At 39.6% G+C, this 20285-nt stretch overlaps 1 protein-coding gene across 1 annotated transcript in view; it reads left to right on the top strand.

Moving 5' to 3' along the window:
- The window catches only part of erich3 (glutamate-rich 3), a 151008-nt gene that overhangs the window by 8863 nt on the left and 121860 nt on the right, over positions 1-20285 (top strand). Inside the window, exon 2 of the mRNA XM_039734657.1 lies at positions 7741-7827. Coding sequence (XP_039590591.1) covers positions 7784-7827 — 44 coding nt within the window. The 5' untranslated portion in view covers positions 7741-7783. The remainder of the gene's footprint in view (positions 1-7740; positions 7828-20285) is intronic.

Genomic DNA, 20285 nt, shown 5'->3' with positions numbered 1-20285 from the left:
TGCATAATGTGACATGCCCTGCAACTCACACCAACTAGTCTGGGAGTTGCTCTAATAAAATCAAAGATTTTGTCTTTAGTTGTAGGGGTGGGCTCTGCGTGTGTGTGTGAGAGAGCTGACAGCCCATGAATGCTCATCTGGATGTACAAAGCACAGAATGCAGTGATGAGCAATAAGGAATGCAGGCATTTAGGACATCACAAACAGAAGAGAAGCTTGTCTGTCTGATGTCTTGTGTATTACATACTATGACAGAATTGGAAAATTAAAACAAAGGGCACGACTGAATTCATCATACCCGTTATCCCTACATACGGCACTGGCTCCATTGTGTCCACTGGCTGGGCACTATTGGCTGTCAGAAAAGTGGGGATGAACACGATTGTGCTGGGAAGCAGGCATGCTGTTAGTAAATGTGATATGACCAGCAATTTTCATTCATATAAATAGACAAGCAGTCCCAAGTCTATCATACTCAACTAGAAGTCAACTAGAAGTTGCGCAATGTGGCATCTGCTTTACTCTATTACACACACACACACACACACACGCACACCCACACACACACACACACACACATACACACATATACGCACACACTGGCTCCTTTTATGGCCAGCCACTCAGGTTACTGCTGCTCTTTCTAACAGTCTGTGGACATCTTTGTACCACCTGTCAAGGACTGGCAACTTGCCTTGCATCAGATTCAGATTTAAACATTGAATAGATGTTTGTGCATTAATATTATATACAGATGTTATATACATTATATACTTAAACACAGGTAGCAGTGCTGGCTCACCATTCGAGGGACCAAGGTTCACATCTCATTATGTTTGTTGAGTTTTCTTTGTGTCCACATGGCTTTTTTTCCAGGTATTCCAGATTCCTAACACATCAAAAAAAGTTGTTTAACGTAATTTGCAATAAATAATTTGATTGACCTTATCAAGAGTGAAATCGTGTCTTACAAAGGGGCTGGCATCACGTTCAGGTTTGGTTCATTCCTGGTGCCCAAATCTGCTCCAACTGTCCAGAAATGTGTAATGCTAGTGTATTCCCCCTGGGGACAAAAACATTTCTATCTATCTATCTATCTATTCTATCTATCTATCTATCTATCTATCTATCTATCTATCTATCTATCTATCTATCTATCTATCTATCTATCTATCTATCTTAAATGAATGCACTGCCTGTTTTTTAGATTAACTGAACATGCTTTTTGATTGTTAGTGTTGGTGGTTAAAACTTTTTCATCTACATGTCCAGTATGACAGTTTCTTTGTGTATTGTATAATTGAGAGTAAATGTACAACATGCTTCTAATTGACAAACAGCAGAATGCTATGAATGAAGCAAAAAGTGTTGACTGACACAAAGAATAAAGAGTTTACAAAGGGAGTGAACAGCAGTACAAAGGCTTGATGGTGCACTTATTATAAACAGAATCCCATGAGTTAGCTGGAGCTGCCCACCAGCCCTGATATTATTATTGGCCTCCCTCCCTAATCCCATCACACGTCTCTTCTCCTCTCTAGCTATCTAGCTCTCATGCCTGAGAGCTGTTGTGTCTACTGTTTTCCTGACTCCAAGCAGGTGGTGGCCATTAATACTACCAAGGGTCATTTCCAGAGTCAGGGGTTACTGGCTGATCCAGCAAATGCAAAGCCTGTGATCCTCAGGTAGAATTGAAGTAGACAAGCAAGCTCTGACCTGTGGCCCGTAAACCGTTAAGGTGACGTACATAGTATGTTGTCCCTGGTTTGATAGATTATTTCTAGCTTTTGTCAAACAGAGGCAAAGAGACTGGGGCTGAGATGACTGCTTGACTCCCAGTTATCCAGCTTCTTAGTGAATATGTTGCATCTGCCTTACACTTTTTAAAAATGGAAAACAGCTGGAATTCATCTTTGATTCCTGACTGTCTAAATGGATGAAAAGCCAAACTCCACTCCTACCTGCCTTCCAAAATGTCCATTTCATTAAAGCTCTCACATCACAAGGGTACAAAAGCCTTTTGCAAGGAATGCAACTTGGAAATTGTTGTGAGTTGCTGTTACCTTATTTTTTCTTTACGGTAAATACATTTTTCTTTCACACTTTGCATTTTTTTCTTTGAGTCTAAAGCTATTCTGATTTTAATTTTGCTTTTATTTTGTGGTTTTGTTTTGAAACTTATAGTTAAATGTTATCATTATATTTTTACTCCATGGAGTCACCATCTTGTTTTTCATTTTGTGGTTCTGTCACTAAGGTGACTGTTGTCTGTTGCCAAGGTTGTTTTTTTCCAAACATTGTGACATATGATGTCGCAATTGTAATTTTATTTAAGCTGGCAACATACAACAGGCTTTGTCCAAGTTTGTGGATTCAAAAACAAAACCTTTTGCAAGCTTTGCTTTAATTTCGATTTATGAACAATGAATTCTGGCTTGGTGCTTTCAATTCATTATGGTTCCTTGAGCAGAATTCCAGACACTTGTAAAATCTACATTAATGTGATTTTAAGCTATTCTGGTGATTTGTGGTGGCCAAGCCCTTTGTGAGACAATTTATATAATTTTTTTTTCTTCATTCTTTTCGGTTATCTATACATTCACTGGCAATCAAAAGAAATGTAAAATGGGTAACAGCAAATGGTTGTTTTAAATGATTAATTGTTAGACTGGTGTTCTCTTTATATCTGAAGCTAAACACTAAAATTCTAAATGAGCATGGCCAATTTGGATACCACTAACATTTAAAAGGGTAATAAATATCAAGGACACGTAAAGGAACTCTAAATAACATGAATAATCTTCAAAACTAATAATATAAATCCAGAAATTGCAAAGTGAGTGGGACTGGAAAGAAGTGGGTGGGCAAACAATAAGCCCCTTGAAGGTCTTAGAGGCTCGGTTTTACAATGCTCGATCTGAGGTTCCACCTTGTAGGTTAGAGCAGCTGTTGACAGTTGACAGTTGATCTATTATTTTGGAAGGGGTGAATCAGATATAGATGTTAGGGGGGCCAGGATTCTCAATTGGGGGGCATACACCGCCCCCCCAAGGTAGCTTGTTTGATTTAAAACAGGATGGTAAAACTGTCCCAGAAACAATAAATCCTGAAAAGAATTTGGGAATTTTTGGGAATGCATTTACATAGTTAAAAAATGTTAATAAAAATGTAGCACATTTTGAAAAACAGTTGAATATAAATGACATAAGGTTATGCTGAGACTCCATTGAACATCAAGTTTATAGGGTCCTTATTGTCACGTGTACAAAGGACAATGAAATTCTAACTTGCATGTACTAATTAACATACAACACGTCACCAGCACAATGATCCGTGAGTATAGCAGCCTTCTCTGAATGTTTCTGTCTTCCTAACATGAAAAATATCAGACTATTTATGATTTACATATTAATCTATACTAATAAAAGGCAAAGCCCTCACTGACTCTTTTACTCACTCACTCACTGACTCACTCATTACTAATTCTCCAACTTCCTGTGTAGATAGAAGGCTGAAATTTGGCAGGCTTATTCCTTACAGCTTACTTATAAAAGTTAAGCAGATTTCATTTTGAAATTCTACACATAATGGTCATAACGGTCGACAACATCCGCCATGTGGAACTTTCTTATTTACAGCCCCATCTTCACGAAATTTGGTAGGCGGCTTCCCTGCGCTAACCAAAACTGATGTACGTAATTATTTCGATGGTATGGCGCCACTGTTGGCCGCCATATTGAACTTTCCAACGTCACTAATTCTCCAACTTCCCGTGTAGGTAGAAGGCTGACCCCATCTTCACAAGATTTGGTAGGCGGCTTCGCTGTGCTAACCGAAACCGATGTACATACTTATTTCGGTGGTATTACGCCACTGTCAGCCACCATATTGAACTTTCCAACATCGCTAATTCTCCAACTTCCCGTGTAGGTAGAAGGCTGAAATTTGGCATACTCGTTGATGGCTGCCGCTGAATTGTTCGGTTGTCACTTTCAAGTGTACCGAAATGGCCAAATATTTTACACCTTTCGACAACTGGCAGTGCCTCTTAAACATCTTAGATTCACAGGTGACGATTTCAGTAGTGGACACTTTGATGTTTATGAATGTTTAAACTCTCAAAAGCTGGATGTGAAGTTATCAATGAAACCAGTTGTATACTTACAACACTTGACAGATGCCGAATATCTTTTCAACACAAGTCCTACAAATACTGTCGTAATTGAAACAAACCATGAAACTCAAACCGATTATGCCAGCAGCAATCCAAGCTGTGAGATTTGAAAAAAGATTACTGTTCACATGGCCAACTGTACGTTGCATGCTCAAGAATAAGCTTAGCGCACAGCTTGGTCATATTACAACCGGAGGGCCGAACTCACAATGTGGTATACAAAGAGATCCTTAACAAATAATTATTGGTATATTTTTCCTCAGTTTAAAAAGGTTTACTTTTCTTCTTAATAAAAATTTTAAGGCAGTACTTCGCCGCTGCGAAGCGTGGGTATTTTGCTAGTGGTTTAATATTACCAAGATACAGGCTTTTGATGACCTCTTTGCACAGCCATCAGCAGTGTGTCTGTTTACCTTGTCGAGAGGTTTACTTACCTTGGCAGTGACATTCATGTCTCTGGTGACTCATCCTATGAAGTCAGTAGACGGATTGAGAGAGCATGAGGGGTCATGAGGTCACTAGAAAGGGGTGTGTGGCACTCCCGATATCTATGCAAAAGGACGAAGGTCCAAGTCTTTAGAGTCCTGGTGCATCCTGTCCTGCTATACGGTTGTGAAACATGGATGCTATCCAGTGACATGAGAAGAAGACTAGACTACTTTGGTACTGCGTCTTTCCTGTAAATCCTTGGGTACTGTTGGTTTGACTTTTTGTCAAATGAGCGGTTGCTCATGGAGTCCCGAATGATGCACATTACCTGCATTGTGAGGGAGCATCAGTTATGGCACTACTTGTGACATGTGACATTGTTGGGGATCCGAGTGGCTGTACCAGGCCAAGGTACGTAACACCTAGCTGCAGCAGATAGAGGGTCATTTCAGGAGGGTGGGACTGGACCGTGTGTCTGCCTGGAGGGTTGCCAAGCAGTATCCCGAGCTGTTTTGTTGTGTGGTGGGTGCATGCTCCTCAACTAGACTTGACTTGGATCTAATATTGTCCTCTGTTGACTTTAGTTTTTCATCATGTTTAAGAAGATCCCATTTGGATTATTGCATGCAGTTCTAGTGATCGCACTACAAAAGGGATATAGCAGCTCTAGAACAGATGCAGAGAACAGCAGCCATGAGCATCCCAAGACTAAATGGCCTGATCTGCTGAGAGAATTAAATCACTTTAATGTTGAATAGAGAAGCCGATTGGGGATCTGAATCAGGTCTTCAAAATTCTCAAAGGTATTGAAGACACACAAACATGCACATAGGGCCTTGGGGTGTGGGTAAGTCAGGGGGTGCGGGTATGGATCCCGTTTCCACAGTCCTGTGGCAGCCTACACCCCAATTTTATTTGCACATTAAACACTTCCACAAAAAACATTCCACACAAATGCACACTTAGGGCCTTGGGAGTGGGCACACTCAACGGCATCCGGTGGGGGGAAATTTCAGCCTCACTCCGAGTGCCGGTGTCCACTTCCAATTTTAAACTGCACCTAGTCACGGAGAGTTTTGGGGGGGAGGTGGGGCTGTGTGTTGGCATCAGCTGGTGTAGGCCACATGGTGCCGCCACTGCCTGCGCCCCAACCACAAAATGCACCTTATCAGCACACACCAACACTACATTAGAGCAGGCGGAGGGAGACTAGAGGTCTTATCACACTTCTGTTCTCAGTTAGCTGCCCGGGGCTGGAGGCTAGGAGTGGGAGCTGGCCGTCTGCCTGTGGTCTGGAGTGGTGGGTTGCTTTGCTCTACGTTGGATGGGGTGCCTGCTCACTATTACCCCTGCGGAACGGGGCTAACTCTGACGTCCAGGAATGGCTGTACCTCAGGTACGGCAGCACCGGGACCAGAGTTAGGTAGGGTGTGTGTGGGGAGTGTGAATGGGTGTCTGGCGTACATCCTTGTAAGTCTTGGGTTGTATGTGTATGTGAGAGCATGAGGGAGGGAGTGTATGACTGTGTTTGTGTGTGACTGTATATGTCAGGTGGGGTTTTGGACTCCTCCCCTCTCCTGGGACATCTGGCAATACTACAACATCTTTGCCTACCCTCCCCCTGCCTTAAGCATCTGTCTGGTCGCTCCCGGTGGCTGCCTGGTGGGATCTGGTTCCCTGGGCTCTGTTGGATCCTCGGCGGGTGGGTCGCCTCGGGTCCCGGGCTGCTGGGTTCCGGCCCGGCCGACTCGGGGGAGAGCGGCTGCGGGGGGCCTGAGGGCTTGCCGTTGATATCTCCCGGGACTCTGCCGGCTGCTGGTTGTGACCCCCGGGTGATCCTCTGCCCTCTCGGGTGGGGTTGGGGCTTCTCTGGTGACGGCCTCCCTGGGGTCTCCGCGCTCTGGGGTGACCTCTGGATCTCTGGGCTTGGAACTCCCTCCATCTTCCGCACTTTTTGGGGGCAGGTCTGTGGCCCTTCACACTCACTATTGGATGCTCCTATAGAGAAACCTTACACATACAAGCATGCGTACGCACACAGGTGCTCACATGGTGATTTCATAAGTATGACTTGGACATCTTCAGCACATGATCTAAGGTTGTGGTGGCCTTAAATGCCTCAGTAATAATTACTGTATGATTGTCAGCAAACATTTTTACTTTTATATATCTTCATGTAGCTGATGCAGCAATGTTTTTGTCTTGTGGTTTTTTTTGTTTCCCCCCCCCCTCTCTTTCTGCAGGTCTAGAAGCGGATTCTGGTTCATTTATTGTTTATTCTATACGAAACTCCCCCCTCCCCCTTTACCTCCATCTCTTCCTTCTCTCTCTTCTTTTTCTTTCACTTTTGTCTCCGTGTCCGGTTCGAATCTTAAAAACATCTAAAAATATTTTTTAATAAAGTTTTGGTATCAGGCGTGACGTCAGCAGAAGCTGTAACGCTCCACCTGAGAGAAAAACTGTAAGGCTAGTCGCCAGCATTCAGACATCAATTCTGATTGCTTCACAGCCGAACAGGACACGGTAAAAAAAAAAAAAAGGTATTGAAGAAGCTGATTCAGTTCAATTTCTTCATTTAAATAATGAATCGCATCATTATGAACACAAATGAAAATTAAGAGAACATGCCTTCCAACTGTAATCCATCGTAGAGCCATGGGACAACATTCAATTGCTAGGTCATGGGGTTGAGCTAGAGAAGCTGACAGATTTTAAAATCTATTTGAATGAGATATTTGGTCATCTTATAAATCATCTAATCTCCTGGGTTTGATGGACTGAATGACCTTGTCCTGTTTATAAATCGTATTACATTGTAAGGATTTTTCAGAAATGTATACCTGGTTTTCATAAATTAAATAAACAAGATACTCTATGAGAAAATCTGTGTGTCCTATGAGGAACTCCTGAGTCCAAAAAGAACAGAATGTATGGTGTTTTATTGAGGAGAGGTGTCAATGGGGCAAGGGTGCCAATGTGACTTTATTATGCATGTGACTGAAAATGGCTGTGTGTGTTTCCTCTAATTGATCTGTAGGCGCTATATGATCATGTTTGTAACCAATGATTGCAGTAATACAGAATACTCACACCTTAGTATAATAATCACAAGTTTATATTTTGTTTGTCTTTTTCAGGCTTACCATCAATTTATTTATGATTTAAGTGAGACAAAATGAGATGTGGAGGTTCTGCTGCTATAAAATGGCAGACACAATTGTCCAGTAAGTATCCTTATAATTCCAGTAATATGGAAGGCCAGAAGATGTATATGAGGCTGACCTTTACTCATTTTACTAGGATTTCAGCTTTAAACTGAGTATTTTTTCATGCAGTTATATTTTGCATTATTTCAAATTTGTAAAACTTTTCATTTAAAATATTTTCAGTTAGAACTTATGAAAATGTATGCATTTCTAAATCAACAGTGAACATATTTTATTAAGAGTTTGAATAATGATCTTTTTACCTTGATAAGAACTATCTATTTCTTGCTGTAAATATATCTTGTGGTCTGTAGGTGGTATTCATAAGATGCCCCGATCCAATCCCATTTCCATTTGTTTGAGCTCTGATTCGAAAATACTTAAAAGCTTACATCATGGACTACTCCCAGGTTCCAGTTTTAAACCATTTCTGCAGTTAGGAATGCCCTGTAAAATGTCCTATTAGAACTCCTCCACCATTGTAGTATTCCAGCAATGAGTCTTGATCCCTCAACTGTGTTAAATGGTCCACACCACCCTATATAGGCCTGATTGGTGCATTATGTAGGAGGAGGCCCATGTGAGATCTAAATGGGGAAGTGGCAGTTTATAATGCGGGGCGCTGGGGCACCACCCCCCAAAATATTTTAAAAACTCCACTTAAATTAGTTAGGTAATGTGAAATAATCATGAAATAAATGTGTTTATTTGCACAACGTGTCTGGTTTCAGCGCGTGTCACCATCAATTAAAAATTGGTTTCAGCTTGTATTTGTTTAATTTCTGTGTGAATAAATAAAAAAAAATGCCTATATTTAGGCAGGACGCCGGCCAAATGAGAGTCTATGTAGGCCCTTGATCTTTTGGCAAGCAAGTGGCCTGAGGGTGCCCATTAATTGAGTGCTTTCAAATTTTTCTGGGGACTCTGCTTTCTGTGGAAGGAGCTTGGACCAGACTGATCTGACTTAAAAATTCAGCAGCAGTGAACAATGATGAGCTTACACTCAAACTTTTTCTAGCTCTTATTATGACAAACAGAGTTGGCTAACTGGATGTGGTGTAAGTAATGCCATTTTTGCTTTCCCTGCTTACTGTTTCAAAGTGTTGGTAACAAAACTTTATGACAATGATGTGGGTACGAGATCTAAAACATCTTTCTGAAAAATGCAAGCGGCATGAAAGTAGCCGCAGTCATCTAAACAATAACATGAGGCTAATTTCTTTGACAGCCTTGGTATTGCTGAACAGCAAGATAAAGGCTACAGGAATGGCATTACAAGGTATAACAAAGAGGTGACCAAAAATTGACACCTCCTGTCCAGGATAATCAACGATGTGAAATTTTGTGGAGAACATGAGCTCTGGTAAGCCTGAAGTGATCACTTCTCCAAACAATGCATCAAAAAGGTTGAGAACGCTGTGGTGCCTAAACCTGTAATGTAACAACAGTTGCCTCAATTATAAAGGGTCTTCTTTTAATAGACAACTATAAGCATTCAAAATACTCATGACGTGTAATCACAGAAGCAATTCAATGCAGTGCTAAGTAATACTATTAGAAACTAAATATTACTAAATAAAAACAAGCAAAATTATTTGCATACAACCTGAGAATAGACTTGGGATGCTGTGTCTTTTCTTTTTATACATTATGTGTTTTATTCCTAGTATACTTTAGTAATAATGCAGGTTAAGAAGGTAACTGAGTGGAAAATTTCTTATAAAATTCGACAGGATAGCCATCAGGGCCTGCTGCTTTCCCGCTCTGAAGTGACTTTATAGCATCTAGTAATTCTGATAATGCCAGAGGTTTAACCAGTTCCTCTGCAATAAAAGTATCTATTAGTAGTATCTGTAATGTATCCAGAAATGCTTTAGATTGTGTGTTGTCTTCTTTAAACTCAGTAAAATATAAGGATTTATAGTAGTCTCTAAATGAGTGCATTATATTTTTATGGTCAATGATTTTATCTCTGTTCATGTTGGTGATTACTGGGATTGCATTGCGAACTTCTTGCTTGTGGATTTGTTGAGCTAAAAGCTTATTAGCTTTCTCTCCGTGTTCATAGTAATTATATCTAGATTTAAAAATGAGTTGTTCAGTTTCTTTGGTTGTTAAGGGGTTGAGCTCTGAATGCAGAGCATGTATTTTCCTATGAAGAGCCTCACTTGGACACCTGGCATGTTCTTGATCTATTCTAGTAATTTCGCTGGTTAGCTCTGATATATTATTGGTTTCAAATTTATTTCTGTGGGAAAGATATGAGATAATTTGTCTTCTTAAGAAGGCCTTTAGAGTTTCCCAGAGTATTCATGCAGAATTCTAAGGACATATTTTTCTCTAGCAAGAAACTGATTTGTTTTGATATAAATTCTGTACAGTTCTCGTCTGCCAATAGAAGTGGGTTAAGATGCCTTCTGTGAGATGAGTATGTGGGGCATAATGATTTTAGCTCCAAGATCAGAGGGGCATGGTCGGAAATAACAATAGTGCCGTACTTGCAAGCTTCAATCGTAGGCAAGAAATGATTATCTATAAAGAAATAATCAATTCTTGAGTAGCAATGATGCACTGGTGAGTAGAAGGAATATGTTATTGAGTTTGGGTTTAGAAACCTCCAGGGGTCTGATAGGTTGTGAACAGTTAAAAACTGTGTAATTGTCTTTGCAGTGTTAGATGTCATTCCCCCTGTGACAGGAGACCTATCTAAGAGTGGATTTAAAACAAAATTAAAGTCTCCAGCCCCCAGGTTTGAGGTAATTCTAATCTACCGCCTATTATGTCATTTTAGGAACAGTTGCTTTGTGGGATTTCTTACATTATTGTGGAATTATATCACTGTTGCACTGTAGCCATCTCCCAGTTTTTCTGTGTTCCACAGTGGTGCAAAACTCATAGTACATACAATAGTAAACCACATAAAGCCTGATATGTTGAATGATTTATTACAGTTGACATATGTGTGAGTAGATGACAAAGCAAGAACAAAAAATTATTTGAAAAGGCTTTTTATATTTTTTAAACTCACATTTAATTAAGGGCAGCATGGTGGTGTAGTTGTAGTGCTGCTGCCTCACAGTAAGAAGACCAAGGTTGATGTCCTGAGTATTTCCTGCTTGGAGATTGCATGATCTCCCTTTGTCTCTGTGGGTTTCCTCCCACAGTTCAAAGTCATGCAGGATGGATGGATTGGCAGTGCTAAATTGACCCTGGTGTGTGTGTCTTCACCCTGTGACGAGCTGCTCTCCAGGGATTGGTCCAGCCTTGCGCCTTATGCTTTCTGGGAGTCTCCAGATCCCCCGCAATCCATTTTAGGATTGAGCAGGCTTACAAAATGGTACGGTATATTTACTTTAATAAATATGTATTAAGTCATTCTACATACTGTATTGCTAAATTATATTATTATAACATACCATATTTTAATGGGTGACACACTGATCTCAAAACTCTGGACTCCTTGATACAGTGTGTTTTCTGTTTTCCTTGTGGTTGCATGGGTTTCCACAGGAACTCTAGTTTTCGTTCAATATTACTAACATGAGTATGTTAGGTTTATTGTCAACTCTAAATTGGCCCATATAAACAAATACTGTATGGGTTTATTTGTAAAGGCCATGCCACATTACACCACTTTTCCATTGATTTTCAGGTGTAGCCCTCATTTACATTATCCTAGACAGTCAGAGGTAGTCAGCAATGTGCTACTATGAGGCCAGTTACAGTATGTAATGTGACATCCCCAGCTACTCACTCCATCCAGTCCATGACTCGCCCAGACTAAATCCAATAAGCTTAATTTTGTCTTTAGTCATAGGAGTGGCTCTGTATGCATGAGAGCTAACAACCAATGAATGCTCATCCAGAAGTACAATTCATATAATGCAGAGACAAGAATTAAGGGACGCAAGTGTTTTGGACCTTACAAGCAGAAGAAAAGCTCATCAGTCTAAAGTCTCATGTTGAACAGAATGGAAAAAGAAAAGAACAGGCCAAAATTGCAGCTGAACTCACTGTAGCTCTTTACCCTTCATGCAGCACTGGCTATGCCAGGTGGCACATTATTGGCTGTGTGATGGGCATATTGGAATTCCAGCCAGGATGGATCTGATGTCATGCAGATACCGAAGGTTGAACTGAGCAACCCTGCTCCCTTGGCTGGTGGGGAGGCCTTGTCAAAGGAAGGTGAGCGAGTGAACTGCGATATTCCCCTTCTGCACCAGGATGTGGTGATGAATGAACATTGCTGCAGCACCTACACTTGGGCTGACCTCCCAGCAGCCACAGAAGTACACACTGGATCGGTCTGAGAGCCTGGAAGGACTAGACAGTGGGTGACATCCTGTTATGGGCACAGCATCGCCCCATACTCTGGGTGTCAGCATCTCATATGGCGATCCCCAGTATGAATGCCTGCAAGGCAAGATGTAAGTTATGATAGGGCTGCCCTGTCAGGTACTTTGGGTGCTGTCAGGAGGAGCTGTCAGGTATTGATGGCACAAGAATCATTGTGGTTCTGCTTAACCTGGAAGTGCCTCCCAGGAGCAAAAGACTGAGAACCGGAAGTATTCTCGGGTCTGAATTTAAAGGAGTGCCCTCCACTTGGCCTGGCGGAGCAGAGCTGGGAGAGAGAATAGGAAAAGGAAATGTAAATGTTCTATTTATGCAGGGTATTTGGAAAACGCCGTCCGCGTTATATCTTGCAATCCCATGTCTCAAGACATGACATGGGATTGCAAGATATAACGGAAAGACAGAGATCTGTGGCGTTTGATGTCTCCTCATGCTAGAGCCCACGTCGACATGTAATTACAACACTGAGATATGGCAAAAGAAGAAGAAGATTTGGAAAAGGAAGCCTGTTAAAAGTATGCTGACACAGACTAACTAGTACCAAGGAATAAACAGGTTTAATTGGACTAGTCCTCTGGTTTTGTTTCTTTTGGAACTTTTGCTGGAGTTTCACTGATCATATCAAAAATTTGGAGAATTTTCCTCTCTATCTTCTGACTTTATTTTCCAATACAACCAAAATCTTTTCTTTACTATATGTACATCCAAGTTTATAGGCGTTTCCTCTACTTTAAGCATACTTGTACATCATTTGGACATGCTGCCCATGGCATCGCTTACACCGATCATCCACAACTTTAAAACCATTGACACATGAAGTGAACAACATTGATTATCTCATTACAATGGCATCTGTCAAAGAGTGGGATATATAAGGCAGAAAGTGAACAGTCAGTTCCTGAAGGTGATATGTTGGAAGCAGGAATAATGGACAAACTGAGCAACTTTGACAAGGGCTAAATTTTGATGGTTAGATGACTTCTTCGGAGCATCTCCAAAATGGCAGATCTTGTACCCAGTATGCAGTGATTAGTACCTACAAAAGTGGTCCATGGGAAAACATCATGTGAACCAGCAACATAAGCACCCAAGGGCTATGGATGCACATGGGGAGCAAATGCTAGCCTGTCTGGTCCAATCCCACAGAAGAGATACTATAACACAAATTGCTAAAAAAAACTTAATGTTGGTCATAACAGAAAGGTGTCAGAACAAAGAGTGTTTTGCAGCTTGCTGTGTATGGGCTGTGTAGCTGTAGAAAGATTACAGTGCCCATGCTTACCCTTATACACCGCCGAAAGTGTTAAAAATGGACCATGGAGCAGTGGAAGAAGGTGACCTGGTCTGATGAATCCCCTTCTTTTTAGATCATGTGGAAGACTGAGTATGTGTGCATCGTTTACCTGGGGATGAGATGGCATAAGGATGCACTATGGGAAGAAGAACAGATGTTGGAAGCACTGTGATGCTCTGGGCAATGTTCTCTTGGGAAACTTTAGGTCCTGGCATTTAGGACTCTAAACAAATCCAAATCATATTATGTGATATCATATACTGTTCAATTCTACTCCGTACTTGTAAAATTTTTATTTTTATACAGTATTGAGTATTTTTGTTCTGCGTATTGTACTGTAATGTATTGACCCCCTTCTTTTTGACACCCACTGCACGCCCAACCTACCTGGAAAGGGGTCTCTCTTTGAACTGCCTTTCCCAAGGTTTCTTCATTTTTTTACCTACAAGGGAGTTTTTTCTTGTCTTGTCCCTTCATGGCAACTATACTACCTGATGGCAGTGGCTTCTTCCAACCAGATAATGTGCCCTGCCACATTTCAAACTTTATTCAGGAATGGTTTGAGGAAGATGACAAAGAGCTCAAGGTGTTGACTTGGTCTCCAAATTCCCCAGATCTCAATCTGATCGAGCATCTGTGGGATGTGCTGGTAAAACAAGTGTGATCCACGGAGGACTTACCTCATAACTTAAATGACTTAATGCCTAGATGGGTCAGAGCTGTTTTGTTGGCACAAGAGGGACATACATGATACAATATTAGGCAGCTGGTTTTAATGTTGTGGTGGATTGAAATGGAATCACAACTTAAATAGACAGATTTTCTGATACTTAACATACAGATACATTTGCAGTATTATATATTTTTAAAATAAAATTGAATTACTGTATATTCAAGCAATTTTAACTTTGCACAGTTTGTATGTTGAATGTATAATTTCTCCAGATTAACCTTGAAGTCTTTATTTGTCTTGTAATACATATAGCTATATGTATAAGTTGAATGCTAATTCAACTTATGCTGAATGTCAGTAAAGATGTTTTGCAGAGGATTTCTAAATGAACATGGCTATACACCTCACTTATTATCATTCTTCTCATTCACATTAGTTTTTACTGTTTCATGGGTCACTGCCAGCTGTTGAGCAACAAAACTTTACTGTTTTCTTGCAAATGAAACAAAGAACCATTACTGCTTTTTTTTAGCTTATTCTTGTCTTAGTTTATGTATGTTAAAGAAAGATTGAAATGGGGATGGGCAAAGTGAATATACTAGTGATTAAGCAAGTGCTGCTTTTTTATGAACTTTGAGCACTTACCCCCAAAAAGGCCCATGCATTGTTTGAGACAATCATTCTGGGCAGTATAGTGTATGAGAAGTTTAGTCTGAGCACCTGACTGCAAGAAGAGGCCTGTATTCATTCCTCCAATCAAAATGTGGCTTATCAGGACCCTCGTTTCATGAATATTACACTAAGATTAAGCCGACAGTCGCTACAATGAGAAGGAGAAAGCAGGTTCAGAAAATGAAAAGACAAATGAATAGTGTGATTATTACATTTTGGTCCACATTCATTTTCCTAAGAGAGGTTGCGGGGTGCCAGAGACTAACTGAGCAGAAATGGGTGTAAAGCAGGAACCAGTCTGCTGTGGAGCATACTGAGAGGTCAGAAGTTTCTACATACCACGCAAGGCTGAACATATTAACCTTCATTTCAGCACACATTGCCTTGCACCATAATGACACATTTTGTCGATTTAAAGGTTTCTAATTAATCATCTTACATTTTCAAACATTAAAAATAATGGATTATTTACCATCCAAAATGCTAATAAATGATGCTCACTTTACCTCGCTTTGGTTTAGCATTTTCTCAAATGCATATTTTTAAAGAGCCAGCCGCTTTCCTTTTCACCTGGTGTGAAAGTATCTTGCTTCCTGCAGCTGCCATAATAATAGCAATCATTTAAAGGAGTTCTAATATAAATGTGCCGCGCAAAATGGCACATATTAGGTCATTGTGGCTTGTCCTTCAAGAACTTAAACCCAAGTAAAGAGGGTGAAAATGGTGGAGAACTCTTATTTTGAAGAGCTGAAACCATGTTAATAACACTGAAACCCTGCTGATAAAAAAATAAAAGAAAGTCAGGAAAGGCGAGCCCTTATTGTTGTGAAAAACTGAAAACCAGAAACCTTTTACGATAATAAGGCTGAAATGTGGTGGTGGGAGAAAGTAGATACAGGGCTTGTGGATTGGTTACCTTTTCAAATCTTCAGTAAGTGACAGCAGTACAAGATACAATTTCGAAGGAATTGACCACTTATTAAAGATAACACTTAGAGGAATACTTATTGACCTGTCGAGAAAAGAAGGATATGCATTCTGTCAAACAATGAAAAAAATCAAACAGCAAAGTGATTAGCAAGTGCAAGTTGCAAGCTTTGTTGCCATTTTTTATTTTTGTTATTGAGTTGTAGTCTCTAACCATCCACTCCTGGCAAGAGTCTGCACAACTGGCATAAAGTAGAGGCCAGTCCTGGGCAAGATGCCCGTCGACATGCAATAGGTTCTACTTACACATACACACACACACTGTCTAGTTCACCTTAGAATCTGTTCCTTTTAGCAGCATGATATTGAATTAAAATCCATAAGAACACAGGACAAACATGTTAATATCACATCATATCCATATTATAACTGTATACTGGTATGGAATGTTGTATAATGTTCAACGTGGATAGGAGCTATACAAACTAAAGGTCTTTTATAGAAGCTACCCCAACTGAGAACTGTCCAGGGTTCCAATGCAGAGTCGCACAATCTGCAGCACCACTGTGTCAATTAGAGTAATTAATGAATTATTAAAAATGTGTTAAATTTTATATTTAATCAGGGTTTAGTAAATTTTAATTAGAAGACACTGTTATTTTGGGAGCTCTAGAATTAGCCAACCTAATACTGTAATAAACAAACATGGGCTTTCCTTGTGTGATTCTGCAAGATTTTTTCATAGCAAAATGATCACCAGAAATTCTTTGTTAGTCTTTTTGTTGATTTGTTATTGGTTTTGGCTACCATCTTGGCTTTTGTTGTCACCACCACATTGTCACGATTAAGTCTGAATTCATTTGGTATTTCCTAATGTCTTGAATGTTGTTTTGTAGGTCCTACTATCACTTGGTGCCACTTCCTGCGTTGCTAAGGGTGTGTCTTTTAGGGTCGTGACCCAAGAGTAATCAACATGAAGGATTAAAAAGTTAGCTGGGGTTTCCTTTCGTTATCCGATCTGTGTCATGCGATCTGCGATTGATAAAAACCTCCTAATAAAATAAAAATCCTTTGCTATTGTGCTTCTCACGAGTTTTGCTTGGTTTGATCTCTTTGCCTGTTTTTTTTACTTCAATTCTTGTCTCTCATTAGGATTTGGTAAGTAGGTACATTTTTTTTTTGGAATGGTTTAATTTTTACACACTTACTATTTGTTTAGCTCAATAAATAAATCACCTGCCGATTTCTTGACATGACACAAATTGTTGATTGCAACATGCTCCATTGCTGTCGTGTGAAGCCACAGCCGTGTTTTAAGGCTAAGTCAAACATGAGCAATAAGGAGAGAATTGTGACCAGTATATGAAAACAACTTGCAGATCAATGTGAAAGCCATTATCAAGAATTAAGATATCAAAAATTACAAAGCCAAAAAATTAGTTAACCATTCTTGTAGTTGAATAGGAAAGAAAATCAAAGTCATAAAATCAGAATGAAATAGCATGATTCATTGAAAAGTTGTTTTTTTTTCAACCAAACACTGATAACAAAATACACACTGCGCCCGTATATAATGTCGTCAAACAGCGTGTTGCACATAAACATACCCAGGGATCCGGGAATAAAATCTTCTTACTGATTCACAAAATTGCTATGTGCATCAAAAAACAAAGTAGTGATATGATAATTTTAAAAATACAGACATTCACAAAACCAAGAAGTATAAAAAACAATAACGCGTTCCTCCTGGCATCCAAGATTTTGGATTTTATAAGGTTTTAAAAGGTTGGGGCAAAAAGAACTTTTCTGCATTTTCTAACTGCAAATTCCAGTTAGCATTTTGAATAAATTAATATTGGTTTTGTTTAGTGAAGTTTTTGACCTTTCTTTCTCTTATTTCCTAGTTTTTAAAGAAAGATTTTCACTCTGCCTTTTACAATTTGTGGTAGAAAACCCCTGACTGTTACAATCTCACATCTCTTGGAAATTGAATTTAAACTGGCATGGATGCCTTCTAGAGTCCACATATATATATATATATATTATATATATATATATATATATATATATATATATATATATATATATATATATATATTTTATATGACTATTCTCTTATCAGACTGTTATTTTGTAATTCTCCAAATGCAGTAATGTGTGTTTCCATGATCTGTTAAGGTCCAGCTCAGGCTACTCAGGCTGCATCGATTTCTGTTGATATGGATTCCTCTTCTCTTTTGACTCAGACACCAGCCATCTCAAATAGCCTTTTATGAGTCATCTCAGCACAAAAACGTGTCGTGATAGACCACAATATTATGCAAAAATGAATATCTGTTCACCTGTTCTTTCATTCAGTGTGTTTACATGTGTTTCAATAACCTGGTTAATCACAGAAACCTGATCTCTAAAATCCCATATAAACTCTTATTCTGCATAGAGAAATCCAGCGAATTCAGAAATCTGGTTTCTTAGAAATCTTGGCTCCTGAGAAATCTAGTTAACCGAGGTGGATTTCTCAATGAACAACCCGATTATGTGGCCATGTAAACTGTTAACCAGGTTACTGTTAAGGATTTTATAGTCTGTGCACTGTCTTAGCCTGCATATGTGTTTGGTTTACATACATTTTTAGCAGCCATGGATAGAAGTGTCCTCAAAATATATTTCCAAAGTCAAATATTCAGGCGATCACGTTATGGCTGGCTGAAGTAATCTGTTTCAATATTTCAGAAATTGATAAATTTATGTTGATGAGCTGAACGTATAGTGCTAAGCTCAGCAACACAATCTTTAAGCCAGTAGGGTAACAAATTAAAAGTAACATGAGTTACCTAGTCTGATTACTTTTTAAAGTAACGAGTCACTTAACACAATGCTTCTCTATTGAAGTAAAAATACCTGCACTATTATTATCATGGCAGCATTGGGTGTAAGGCAAGAATCACACATTCTGGGTCTTTTGAAGGACTCAATTGCATAGCCAAGAAAAGAATGTGCTGTGTCCAATCTGGTAACAGAAAGCAATAAATAATCCATCAATTTGACTAAACAAATTTATAAAAACAAAAGCAAACTATCACAGGTGTCATGAGTGACACTCTATATTAGATTCTCAATGGCCAATGATGACATTCAAGTCTCTTTGTGCATTTTGAAAATGTCAGAGCGTTTTGACAAAGGAGAACATTTGCCTAAGTAAAAGTGGATTTTTAAGAAACCAGGTTTGTTAAACTGAATTATTCAGTTACCTGTGTGCATGTAAATGCATTGATTGCCTGAACTCACTTACAGTTACTCTAATTTCAGTGACACAGGAGCTGAAGCGGATCATGCCTAAAATCATAAATGAAATAAAAGCTGAGTACAAGAGCACAGAATTGGCAGTTAATGCACAGAAAAATCCATGCAGGATTATGAAGAAAATCATCCGGCACTGCATGAAATTCTGAACGTCAAACCAATAGGGTGGACAGATGACACTCAGGTGTAAAATGGAAGGAGAAAGTTCAGAGAAGCTCAAGGAAGATGCTGACCCAGTAGTTAGAAATGGCATTATGAAGTTCCAGTGAGGTGCTACATTAAATGGCACTTCATCATCACTAGATCTAATTTGTTCTGAAGAAATGAACATTTAACTTAGGCTTTTAAAGGGGATCCATTGCAAGGCAGGACAAAAGTGACATGAAACTGTAAACGAGTATGTCATCCATTTTCTGTACAGAATGTTAAATGAAAAACCCCTAACATATTGTGCTTTGTGATTCAACCCTTGCTAAAATGAAGACCTAGCCATAACAGTTATTAAAAGGTTGAGAGACATCTCTAATGACTCCTGCAGGGCCTGCAGATCTTCTTCTTCCATACAGGTGTCAACTACATTGAGGGAGATTCCTCTCCCTTGTACAACAGTCACGTGACGTGGGAAACTTACCATGCACAACTGCCCCTGACTGCTCACCACAATAAATGGGTTGAATTTGCACTGTGGACGGGTGGGGTGTAGTGTAGTCAGGCTCGGTTCTAGAGGTGAAGCCGCCATCGTGCCATTTAATTCCAGCCGCCCCCTCACCCTATAATACCTTCACTCATTTTCTAAACCAATGTATTTAAAATTAAACATTTTCGCAATTTCTTTAATGTCAAAAAAGTTAAAGAAAATTTCTTTGTAGGTAGAAGAAAACTTGACTTACGCATTTAACGTTTAATTAATTCATCAGTAAAATTCTGATTAACACTACAAAGAACTTTTAATTGATGTGCTCCGTACTTTAGCTGCCACAATTCACGTGTTGTGAATTGCCCGTTTTTCTTTGAAGCAAGTTATCGACATTCGACAGGAAAAGACGAGTCCCACACCGAGCCTGCGTTTTGTTGAGGGTGGCCGCTATGCTCCCTTTGCACAACCGGGCTTGATGTTAAGGTGACACTGCGCAACATGGTGGGGGCTAACACAGAGAGAGATTAGCTGATGTCACCAGGAGGCGCACCGCTCACAGTGTTCAGAGACTGGCTCTGCAGGGCTGACTAAAGGAGTTCTCCATTGTTTTAGTTTAA

Source organism: Polypterus senegalus, chromosome 14 (assembly GCF_016835505.1).
Source record: "Polypterus senegalus isolate Bchr_013 chromosome 14, ASM1683550v1, whole genome shotgun sequence".
NCBI lineage: Eukaryota > Metazoa > Chordata > Cladistia > Polypteriformes > Polypteridae > Polypterus > Polypterus senegalus.
Note: the sequence above shows the minus strand (reverse complement) of the source record. Positions and strands in the feature narration are given on the sequence as shown.